Raw genomic sequence first — 13507 nt, 5'->3', positions numbered from 1 at the left:
CATTATAACAGGTCATTGTACCAGACCCTCCATTAGACACAGTGAGTATATAACAGGTCATTATAACAGGTCATTGTACCAGACCCTCCATTAGACACAGTGAGTATATAACAGGTCATTATAACAGGTCATTATAACAGGTCATTGTACCAGACCCTCCATTAAACACAGTGAGTATATAACAGGTCATTGTACCAGACCCTCCATTAGACACAGTGAGTATATAACAGGTCATTATAACAGGTCATTGTACCAGACCTCCATTAGACACAGTGTGTATATAACAGGTTATTATAACAGGTCATTGTACCAGACCCTCCATTAGACACAGTGAGTATATAACAAGTCATTATAACAGGTCATTATAACAGGTCATTGTACCAGACCCTCCATTAGACACAGTGAGTATAACAGGTCATTATAACAGGTCATTGTACCAGACCCTCCATTAGACACAGTGAGTATATAACAGGTCATTATAACAGGTCATTGTACCAGACCCTCCATTAGACACAGTGTGTATATAACAGGTCATTATAACAGGTCATTATAACAGGTCATTGTACCAGACCCTCCATTAGACACAGTGAGTATATAACAGGTCATTATAACAGGTCATTGTACCAGACCTCCATTAGACACAGTGAGTATATAACAGGTCGTTATAACAGGTCATTGTACCAGACCCTCCATTAAACACAGTGTGTATATAACAGGTCATTATAACAGGTCATTATAACAGGTCATTGTACCAGACCCTCCATTAGACACAGAGAGTATATAACAGGTCATTATAACAGGTCATTGTACCAGACCCTCCATTAGACACAGTGTGTATATAACAGGTCATTATAACAGGTCATTATAACAGGTCATTATAACAGGTCATTGTACCAGACCCTCCATTAGACACAGAGAGTATATAACAGGTCATTATAACAGGTCATTATAACAGGTCATTGTACCAGACCCTCCATTAGACACAGTGAGTATATAACAGGTCATTATAACAGGTCATTGTACCAGACCCTCCATTAGACACAGAGAGTATATAACAGGTCATTATAACAGGTCATTATAACAGGTCATTGTACCAGACCCTCCATTAGACACAGTGAGTATATAACAGGTCATTATAACAGGTCATTGTACCAGACCCTCCATTAGACACAGAGAGTATATAACAGGTCATTATAACAGGTCATTATAACAGGTCATTGTACCAGACCCTCCATTAGACACAGTGTGTATATAACAGGTCATTATAACAGGTCATTATAACAGGTCATTATAACAGGTCATTGTACCAGACCCTCCATTAGACACAGTGAGTATATAACAGGTCATTATAACAGGTCATTGTACCAGACCCTCCATTAGACACAGTGTGTATATAACAGGTCATTATAACAGGTCATTGTACCAGACCCTCCATTAGACACAGTGAGTATATAACAGGTCATTATAACAGGTCATTGTACCAGACCCTCCATTAGACACAGTGAGTATATAACAGGTCATTATAACAGGTCATTATAACAGGTCATTGTACCAGACCCTCCATTAAACACAGTGAGTATATAACAGGTCATTGTACCAGACCCTCCATTAGACACAGTGTGTATATAACAGGTCATTATAACAGGTCATTATAACAGGTCATTGTACCAGACCCTCCATTAGACACAGTGAGTATATAACAGGTCATTATAACAGGTCATTGTACCAGACCTCCATTAGACACAGTGTGTATATAACAGGTTATTATAACAGGTCATTGTACCAGACCCTCCATTAGACACAGTGAGTATATAACAGGTCATTATAACAGGTCATTGTACCAGACCCTCCATTAGACACAGTGAGTATATAACAGGTCATTATAACAGGTCATTATAACAGGTCATTATAACAGGTCATTGTACCAGACCTCCATTAGACACAGTGAGTATATAACAAGTCATTATAACAGGTCATTATAACAGGTCATTGTACCAGACCCTCCATTAGACACAGTGAGTATATAACAGGTCATTATAACAGGTCATTGTACCAGACCCTCCATTAGACACAGTGAGTATATAACAGGTCATTATAACAGGTCATTATAACAGGTCATTATAACAGGTCATTGTACCAGACAGTGTGTATATAACCTCCATTTAAACACAGTGTGTATATAACAGGTTATTATAACAGGTCATTATTACAGGTCATTATAACAGGTCATTATAACAGGTCATTGTACCAGAACCTCCATTAGACACAGTGAGTATATAACAGGTCATTATAACAGGTCATTATAACAGGTCATTATAACAGGTCATTGTACCAGACCCTCCATTAAACACAGTGTGTATATAACAGGTCATTGTACCAGACCTCCATTAAACACAGTGAGTATATAACAAGTCATTATAACAGGTCATTATAACAGGTCATTGTACCAGACCCTCCATTAGACACAGTGAGTATATAACAGGTCATTATAACAGGTCATTATAACAGGTCATTATAACAGGTCATTATAACAGGTCATTATAACAGGTCATTGTACCAGACCCTCCATTAGACACAGTGAGTATATAACAGGTCATTATAACAGGTCATTATAACAGGTCATTATAACAGGTCATTGTACCAGACCCTCCATTAGACACAGAGAGTATATAACAGGTCATTGTACCAGACCCTCCATTTGACACAGTGTGTATATAACAGGTTATTATAACAGGTCATTATAACAGGTCATTGTACCAGACCCTCCATTAGACACAGTGTGTATATAACAGGTTATTATAACAGGTCATTATAACAGGTCATTGTACCAGACCCTCCATTAGACACAGTGTGTATATAACAGGTCATTATAACAGGTCATTGTACCAGACCCTCCATTAGACACAGTGTATATGTATATAACAGGTCATTATAACAGGTCATTGTACCAGACCCTCCATTAGACACAGTGTGTATATAACAGGTCATTGTACCAGACCCTCCATTTGACACAGTGAGTATATAACAGGTCATTATTACAGGTCATTATAACAGGTCATTATAACAGGTCATTGTACCAGAACCTCCATTAGACACAGTGAGTATATAACAGGTCATTATAACAGGTCATTATAACAGGTCATTGTACCAGACCCTCCATTAGACACAGTGTGTATATAACAGGTCATTATAACAGGTCATTATAACAGGTCATTGTACCAGACCCTCCATTAAACACAGTGAGTATATAACAGGTCATTATAACAGGTCATTGTACCAGACCCTCCATTAAACACAGTGAGTATATAACAGGTCATTATAACAGGTCATTGTACCAGACCCTCCATTAAACACAGTGTGTATATAACAGGTCATTATAACAGGTCATTATAACAGGTCATTGTACCAGACCCTCCATTAGACACAGTGAGTATATAACAGGTCATTATAACAGGTCATTGTACCAGACCCTCCATTTGACACAGTGAGTATATAACAGGTCATTATTACAGGTCATTATAACAGGTCATTATAACAGGTCATTGTACCAGAACCTCCATTAGACACAGTGAGTATATAACAGGTCATTATAACAGGTCATTATAACAGGTCATTGTACCAGACCCTCCATTAGACACAGTGTGTATATAACAGGTCATTATAACAGGTCATTATAACAGGTCATTGTACCAGACCCTCCATTAAACACAGTGAGTATATAACAGGTCATTATAACAGGTCATTGTACCAGACCCTCCATTAAACACAGTGAGTATATAACAGGTCATTATAACAGGTCATTGTACCAGACCCTCCATTAAACACAGTGTGTATATAACAGGTCATTATAACAGGTCATTATAACAGGTCATTGTACCAGACCCTCCATTAGACACAGTGAGTATATAACAGGTCATTATAACAGGTCATTGTACCAGACCCTCCATTAGACAAAGTGTGTATATAACAGGTCATTGTAGAGAGAGTCAGATATAGAGGAGGTCATAGAGTACTAGATGATAGACACAGTGAGATACTATATTCAGGGAGTATAGATGATAGAGGAGAGATGATAGAGGAAAGATGATAGACTACTAGATACTGTATTCAGGGAGTAGAGATGATAGAGGAGAGATGATAGAGTAGAGATGATAGACTACTAGATACTGTATTCAGGGAGTAGAGATGATAGAGGAGAGATGATAGAGGAGAGATGATAGACTACTAGATACTGTATTCAGGGAGTAGAGATGATAGAGGAGAGATGATAGAGTACGAGATACTGTATTCAGGGAGTAGAGATGATAGAGGAGAGATGATAGAGTACGAGATGATAGACTACTAGATACTGTATTCAGGGAGTAGAGATGATAGAGGAGAGATGATAGAGTAGAGATGATAGACTACTAGATACTGTATTCAGGGAGTAGAGATGATAGAGGAGAGATGATAGAGTACTAGATACTGTATTCAGGGAGTAGAGATGATAGAGGAGAGATGATAGAGTAGAGATGATAGACTACTAGATACTGTATTCAGGGAGTAGAGATGATAGAGTACTAGATGATAGAGTACTAGATACTGTATTCAGGGAGTAGAGATGATAGAGTACGAGATACTGTATTCAGGGAGTAGAGATGATAGAGGAGAGATGATAGAGTAGAGATGATAGACTACTAGATACTGTATTCAGGGAGTAGAGATGATAGAGGAGAGATGATAGAGTACGAGATGATAGACTACTAGATACTGTATTCAGGGAGTAGAGATGATAGAGTAGAGATGATAGAGGAGATACTGTATTCAGGGAGTAGAGATGATAGAGGAGAGATGATAGAGTAGAGATGATAGACTACTAGATACTGTATTCAGGGAGTAGAGATGATAGAGGAGAGATGATAGAGTACGAGATACTGTATTCAGGGAGTAGAGATGATAGAGGAGAGATGATAGAGTAGAGATGATAGACTACTAGATACTGTATTCAGGGAGTAGAGATGATAGAGGAGAGATGATAGAGGAGAGATGATAGACTACTAGATACTGTATTCAGGGAGTAGAGATGATAGAGGAGAGATGATAGAGGAGAGATGATAGACTACTAGATACTGTATTCAGGGAGTAGAGATGATAGAGGAGAGATGATAGAGGAGAGATGATTAGAGTAGAGATGATAGAGTAGAGATGATAGAGTACTAGATACTGTATTCAGGGAGTAGAGATGATATAGTACTAGATACTGTATTCAGGGAGTAGAGATGATAGAGGAGAGATGATAGACTACTAGATACTGTATTCAGGGAGTAGAGATGATAGAGTACTAGATACTGTATTCAGGGAGTAGAGATGATAGAGTACTAGACACTGTATTCAGGGAGTAGAGATGATAGAGTAGAGATGATAGAGGAGAGATGATAGAGTAGAGATGATAGAGGAGAGATGATAGAGTACTAGATACTGTATTCAGGGAGTAGAGATGATAGAGGAGAGATGATAGACTACTAGATACTGTATTCAGGGAGTAGAGATGATAGAGTACTAGATACTGTATTCAGGGAGTAGAGATGATAGAGTACTAGATACTGTATTCAGGGAGTAGAGATGATAGAGTAGAGATGATAGAGTAGAGATGATAGACTACTAGATACTGTATTCAGGGAGTAGAGATGATATAGTACTAGATACTGTATTCAGGGAGTAGAGATGATAGAGTAGAGATGATAGAGTAGAGATGATAGACTACTAGATACTGTATTCAGGGAGTAGAGATGATATAGGGCTAGACACTGTATTCAGGGAGTAGAGATGATAGAGGAGAGATGATAGAGTAGAGATGATAGAGGAGAGATGATAGAGTACTAGATACTGTATTCAGGGAGTAGAGATGATAGAGGAGAGATGATAGAGTACTAGATACTGTATTCAGGGAGTAGAGATGATAGAGTAGAGATGATAGAGTACTAGATACTGTATTCAGGGAGTAGAGATGATAGAGGAGAGATGATAGAGGAGAGATGATAGACTACTAGATACTGTATTCAGGGAGTAGAGATGATAGAGGAGAGATGATAGACTACTAGATACTGTATTCAGGGAGTAGAGATGATAGAGGAGAGATGATAGAGGAGAGATGATAGACTACTAGATACTGTATTCAGGGAGTAGAGATGATAGAGGAGAGATGATAGACTACTAGATACTGTATTCAGGGAGTAGAGATGATAGAGTAGAGATGATAGAGTACTAGATACTGTATTCAGGGAGTAGAGATGATAGAGGAGAGATGATAGAGGAGAGATGATAGACTACTAGATACTGTATTCAGGGAGTAGAGATGATAGAGGAGAGATGATAGACTACTAGATACTGTATTCAGGGAGTAGAGATGATAGAGGAGAGATGATAGACTACTAGATACTGTATTCAGGGAGTAGAGATGATAGAGTACTAGACACTGTATTCAGGGAGTAGAGATGATAGAGTAGAGATGATAGACTACTAGATACTGTATTCAGGGAGTAGAGATGATAGAGTACTAGACACTGTATTCAGGGAGTAGAGATGATAGAGTAGAGATGATAGAGTACTAGATACTGTATTCAGGGAGTAGAGATGATAGAGTACTAGATACTGTATTCAGGGAGTAGAGATGATAGAGTAGAGATGATAGAGTACTAGAAACTGTATTCAGGGAGTTGAGATGATATAGTACTAGATACTGTATTCAGGGAGTAGAGATGATAGAGTAGAGATGATAGAGTACTAGATACGGTATTCAGGGAGTAGAGATGATAGAGTACTAGATACTGTATTCAGGGAGTAGAGATGATAGAGGAGAGATGATAGAGGAGAGATGATAGAGTACTAGATACTGTATTCAGGGAGTAGAGATGATAGAGTACTAGATACTGTATTCAGGGAGTAGAGATGATAGAGTAGAGATGATAGAGGAGAGATGATAGAGTAGAGATGATAGAGTACTAGATACTGTATTCAGGGAGTAGAGATGATATAGTACTAGATACTGTATTCAGGGAGTAGAGATGATAGAGTACTAGATACTGTATTCAGGGAGTAGAGATGATAGAGGAGAGATGATAGAGTAGAGATGATAGAGGAGAGATGATAGAGTACTAGATACTGTATTCAGGGAGTAGAGATGATAGAGGAGAGATGATAGAGTAGAGATGATAGAGGAGAGATGATAGAGTACTAGATACTGTATTCAGGGAGTAGAGATGATAGAGTACTAGATACTGTATTCAGGGAGTAGAGATGATAGAGGAGAGATGATAGAGTACTAGATACTGTATTCAGGGAGTAGAGATGATAGAGTACTAGATACTGTATTCAGGGAGTAGAGATGATAGAGTACTAGACACTGTATTCAGGGAGTAGAGATGATAGAGTAGAGATGATAGAGTAGAGATGATAGAGTAGAGATGATAGAGGAGAGATGATAGAGTACTAGATACTGTATTCAGGGAGTAGAGATGATAGAGGAGAGATGATAGAGGAGAGATGATAGAGTAGAGATGATAGAGTAGAGATGATAGAGTAGAGATGATAGAGTACTAGATACTGTATTCAGGGAGTGGAGATGATAGAGTAGAGATGATAGAGTAGAGATGATAGAGTAGAGATGATAGAGTAGAGATGATAGAGTACTAGATACTGTATTCAGGGAGTTGAGATGATAGAGGAGAGATGATAGAGTACTAGATACTAGAGTAGAGATGGGAGTAGAGATGATAGAGTAGAGATGATAGAGTACTAGATACTGTATTCAGGGAGTGGAGATGATAGAGTACTAGATACTGTATTCAGGGAGTAGAGATGATAGAGGAGAGATGATAGAGGAGAGATGATAGAGGAGAGATGATAGAGTACTAGATACTGTATTCAGGGAGTAGAGATGATAGAGGAGAGATGATAGAGGAGAGATGATAGAGTAGAGATGATAGAGTAGAGATGATAGAGTAGAGATGATAGAGTACTAGATACTGTATTCAGGGAGTTGAGATGATAGAGTAGAGATGATAGAGTAGAGATGATATTCAGAGATGATAGAGTAGAGATGATAGAGTAGAGATGATAGAGTACTAGATACTGTATTCAGGGAGTGGAGATGATAGAGTACTAGATACTGTATTCAGGGAGTAGAGATGATAGACTACTAGATACTGTATTCAGGGAGTAGAGATGATAGACTACTAGATACTGTATTCAGGGAGTAGAGATGATAGAGTACTAGATACTGTATTCAGGGAGTAGAGATGATAGAGTACTAGATACTGTATTCAGGGAGTAGAGATGATAGAGTAGAGATGATAGAGTAGAGATGATAGAGTAGAGATGATAGAGGAGAGATGATAGAGTACTAGATACTGTATTCAGGGAGTAGAGATGATAGAGTACTAGATACTGTATTCAGGGAGTAGAGATGATAGAGTAGAGATGATAGAGTAGAGATGATAGAGTAGAGATGATAGAGGAGAGATGATATAGTACTAGATACTGTATTCAGGGAGTAGAGATGATAGAGTACTAGATACTGTATTCAGGGAGTTGAGATGATAGAGTAGAGATGATAGAGGAGAGATGATAGAGTAGAGATGATAGAGTAGAGATGATAGAGTAGAGATGATAGAGTACTAGATACTGTATTCAGGGAGTGGAGATGATAGAGTACTAGATACTGTATTCAGGGAGTAGAGATGATAGACTACTAGATACTGTATTCAGGGGGTGGAGATGATAGAGTACTAGATACTGTATTCAGGGAGTAGAGATGATAGAGTACTAGATACTGTATTCAGGGAGTTGAGATGATAGAGTAGAGATGATAGAGGAGAGATGATAGAGTAGAGATGATAGAGTAGAGATGATAGAGTAGAGATGATAGAGTACTAGATACTGTATTCAGGGAGTGGAGATGATAGAGTACTAGATACTGTATTCAGGGAGTAGAGATGATAGACTACTAGATACTGTATTCAGGGAGTAGAGATGATAGAGTAGAGATGATAGAGGAGAGATGATAGAGGAGAGATGATAGAGTAGAGATGATAGAGTACTAGATACTGTATTCAGGGAGTAGAGATGATAGAGGAGAGATGATAGAGGAGAGATGATAGAGGAGAGATGATAGAGTAGAGATGATAGAGTAGAGATGATAGAGTACTAGATACTGTATTCAGGGAGTGGAGATGATAGAGTACTAGATACTGTATTCAGGGAGTAGAGATGATAGAGGAGAGATGATAGAGGAGAGATGATAGAGGAGAGATGATAGAGGAGAGATGATAGAGTAGAGATGATAGAGTAGAGATGATAGAGTACTAGATACTGTATTCAGGGAGTAGAGATGATAGACTACTAGATACTGTATTCAGGGAGTAGAGATGATAGACTACTAGATACTGTATTCAGGGAGTAGAGATGATAGAGGAGAGATGATAGAGTAGAGATGATAGAGTACTAGATACTGTATTCAGGGAGTGGAGAAGCTCAGTAGAAATGCTGTGTCCTGACCGTGACTTTGTGTGTGATGGCCTTCTGGAGTCCCTCAGGGGAGATCTGGAGCAGCTCAGCTACGACTCTGATCTCCTGAGCACTGACCACAGACGCCACCTCCTGGCCATCCGTCTGCAGTACAAGACATTAACATTTATTTATCAAAGGCAACTTCTGCTTCATCCCAACCCCTCTGAATGACACACAGGGGCAGCCCTCTGCTCCAACCATACAGTGGAATATTGTAGAGGAGAGCTATTCCATATTATAGTGATACCACATTAACAGTGGGGACTATGACATACAGTGCATTTAGAAAGTATTCAGACCCCTTAACTTTTTCCACATTTTGTTATATTACAGCCTTATTCTAAAATGGATGAAATCGTTTATTTTTCGCATCAATCTGCACACAATACCCCGTAATGACATCACAATACCCCATAATGACATCACAATACCCCATAATGACATCACAATACCCCATAACGACATCACAAAACCCCATAATGACATCACAATTCCCCACAATGACAAAGCAAAAAAAATATATATATTTTAGAATAAGCCTGTAACATAGGATGTGTAAAAAGTTGAGAGGTTTGAATAATTTCCGAAGGCTCTGTGTATATACAGGCAGGAGAGGTTGGAGCAGAGGGATGCCACACTGGGCGTTCATGGAGATTGTCTATATACAGGCGGGAGAGGTTGGAGATAGTCTGAGATTTTAGGTAAGTAGAAAAAAAGGGCTTGATTGGCAAAATCTCAAACATCCCTTTAAGGTTCGGGTTAGACAGCAGTATCTTTGGAAGTAGACATTCCCCAGACTATCCCTTTAAGGTTCGGGTTAGACAGTCATACCTCATATCTTTGGTAGTAGACATTCCCTAGACTATCCCTTTAAGGTTTGGGTTAGACAGTCATACCTCATATCTTTGGTAGTAGACATTCCCCAGACTATCCCTTTAAGGTTCGGGGTTAGACTACCATACCTCATATCTTTGGTAGTAGACATTCCCCAGACTATCCCTTTAAGGTTCGGGTTAGACTACCATACCTCATATCTTTGGAAGTAGACATTCTCCAGACTATCCCTTTAAGGTTGGGGTTAGACAGCCATACCTCATATCTTTGGAAGTAGACATTCTCCAGACTATCCCTTTAAGGTTCGGGTTAGACAGCCATACCTCATATCTTTGGAAGTAGACATTCTCCAGACTATCCCTTTAAGGTTCGGGTTAGACAGCCATACCTCATATCTTTGGAAGTAATTAATTCCCCAGACTATCCCTTTAAGGTTCGGGTTAGACAGCCATACCTCATATCTTTGGAAGTAGACATTCCCCAGACTATCCCTTTAAGGTTTGGGGTTAGACTACCATACCTCATATCTTTGGAAGTAATTAATTCCCCAGACTATCCCTTTAAGGTTTGGGGTTAGACAGCCATACCTCATATCTTTGGTAGTAGACATTCCCCAGACTATCCCTTTAAGGTTCGGGTTAGACAGCCATACCTCATATCTTTGGAAGTAATTAATTCCCCAGACTATCCCTTTAAGGTTTGGGGTTAGACAGTCATACCTCATATCTTTGGAAGTAGACATTCTCCAGACTATCCCTTTAAGGTTTGGGTTAGACAGTCATATCTTTGGGAGTAGACATTCCCCAGACTATCCCTTTAAGGTTCGGGTTAGACAGTCATACCTTATATCTTTGGAAGAAGACATTCTCCAGACTATCCCTTTAAGGTTCGGGTTAGACAGCCATATCTTTGGGAGTAGACATTCTCCAGACTATCCCTTTAAGGTTCGGGTTAGACAGTCATACCTTATATCTTTGGAAGTAGACATTCCCCAGACTATCCCTTTAAGGTTCGGGTTAGACAGTCATACCTTATATCTTTGGAAGTAGACATTCCCCAGACTATCCCTTTAAGGTTTGGGTTAGACAGCCATATCTTTGGGAGTAGACATTCTCCAGACTATCCCTTTAAGGTTTGGGTTAGACAGTCATACCTCATATCTTTGGTAGTAGACATTCCCCAGACTATCCCTTTAAGGTTTGGGTTAGACAGCCATACCTCATATCTTTGGAAGTAGACATTCCCCAGACTATCCCTTTAAGGTTCGGGTTAGACAGTCATACCTTATATCTTTGGAAGAAGACATTCTCCAGACTATCCCTTTAAGGTTCGGGTTAGACAGCCATATCTTTGGGAGTAGACATTCCCCAGACTATCCCTTTAAGGTTCGGGTTAGACTACCATACCTCATATCTTTGGAAGAAGACATTCTCCAGACTATACCTTTAAGGTTTGGGTTAGACAGCCATATCTTTGGAAGTAGACATTCCCCAGACTATCCCTTTAAGGTTCGGGTTAGACAGCCATATCTTTGGGAGTAGACATTCTCCAGACTATCCCTTTAAGGTTCGGGTTAGACTACCATACCTCATATCTTTGGAAGTAGACATTCCCCAGACTATCCCTTTAAGGTTCGGGTTAGACAGTCATACCTCATATCTTTGGAAGTAGACATTCTCCAGACTATCCCTTTAAGGTTTGGGGTTAGACTACCATACCTCATATCTTTGGAAGTAGACATTCCCCAGACTATCCCTTTAAGGTTCGGGTTAGACAGTCATACCTCATATCTTTGGAAGTAGACATTCCCCAGACTATCCCTTTAAGGTTCGGGTTAGACAGTCATACCTTATATCTTTGGAAGTAGACATTCCCCAGACTATCCCTTTAAGGTTCGGGTTAGACAGTCATACCTCATATCTTTGGAAGTAGACATTCCCCAGACTATCCCTTTAAGGTTTGGGTTAGACAGCCATACCTCATATCTTTGGAAGTAGACATTCTCCAGACTATCCCTTTAAGGTTCGGGTTAGACTACCATACCTCATATCTTTGGAAGTAGACATTCCCTAGACTATCCCTTTAAGGTTTGGGTTAGACAGCCATATCTTTGGGAGTAGACATTCTCCAGACTATCCCTTTAAGGTTCGGGTTAGACTACCATACCTCATATCTTTGGAAGTAGACATTATCCAGACTATCCCTTTAAGGTTTGGGGTTAGACTACCATACCTCATATCTTTGGAAGTAGACATTCCCCAGACTATCCCTTTAAGGTTTGGGGTTAGACAGTCATACCTCATATCTTTGGAAGTAGACATTCTCCAGACTATCCCTTTAAGGTTCGGGTTAGACTACCATACCTCATAACTTTGGAAGTAGACATTCCCTAGACTATCCCTTTAAGGTTTGGGTTAGACAGCCATATCTTTGGGAGTAGACATTCTCCAGACTATCCCTTTAAGGGTCGGGTTAGACAGTCATACCTTATATCTTTGGAAGTAGACATTCCCCAGACTATCCCTTTAAGGTTTGGGTTAGACAGCCATATCTTTGGGAGTAGACATTCTCCAGACTATCCCTTTAAGGTTCGGGTTAGACAGTCATACCTCATATCTTTGGAAGTAGACATTCCCCAGACTATCCCTTTAAGGTTAGGGTTAGACAGTCATACCTCATATCTTTGGAAGAAGACATTCTCCAGACTATCCCTTTAAGGTTTGGGTTAGACAGCCATATCTTTGGAAGTAGACATTCCCCAGACTATCCCTTTAAGGTTTGGGGTTAGACAGTCATACCTCATATCTTTGGAAGTAGACATTCTCCAGACTATCCCTTTAAGGTTCGGGTTAGACTACCATACCTCATAACTTTGGAAGTAGACATTCCCTAGACTATCCCTTTAAGGTTTGGGTTAGACAGCCATATCTTTGGGAGTAGACATTCTCCAGACTATCCCTTTAAGGGTCGGGTTAGACAGTCATACCTTATATCTTTGGAAGTAGACATTCCCCAGACTATCCCTTTAAGGTTTGGGTTAGACAGCCATATCTTTGGGAGTAGACATTCTCCAGACTATCCCTTTAAGGTTCGGGTTAGACAGTCATACCTCATATCTTTGGAAGTA

General features: G+C 39.5%; 1 protein-coding gene across 1 annotated transcript in view; it reads right to left on the bottom strand.

Moving 5' to 3' along the window:
- Nucleotides 1-9510: 9510 nt before the first annotated feature.
- Nucleotides 9511-13507, bottom strand: part of LOC135535728 (unconventional myosin-XV-like) — a 75882-nt gene continuing 71885 nt past the window's right edge. Inside the window, exon 13 of the mRNA XM_064962159.1 lies at nucleotides 9511-9648. Within this exon, the coding sequence (XP_064818231.1) occupies nucleotides 9511-9648 (138 nt within the window). The remainder of the gene's footprint in view (nucleotides 9649-13507) is intronic.

This window comes from Oncorhynchus masou, unplaced genomic scaffold (assembly GCF_036934945.1).
Source record: "Oncorhynchus masou masou isolate Uvic2021 unplaced genomic scaffold, UVic_Omas_1.1 unplaced_scaffold_506, whole genome shotgun sequence".
Taxonomy (NCBI): domain Eukaryota; kingdom Metazoa; phylum Chordata; class Actinopteri; order Salmoniformes; family Salmonidae; genus Oncorhynchus; species Oncorhynchus masou.
This window is presented reverse-complemented; position numbering and strand designations above follow the sequence as displayed.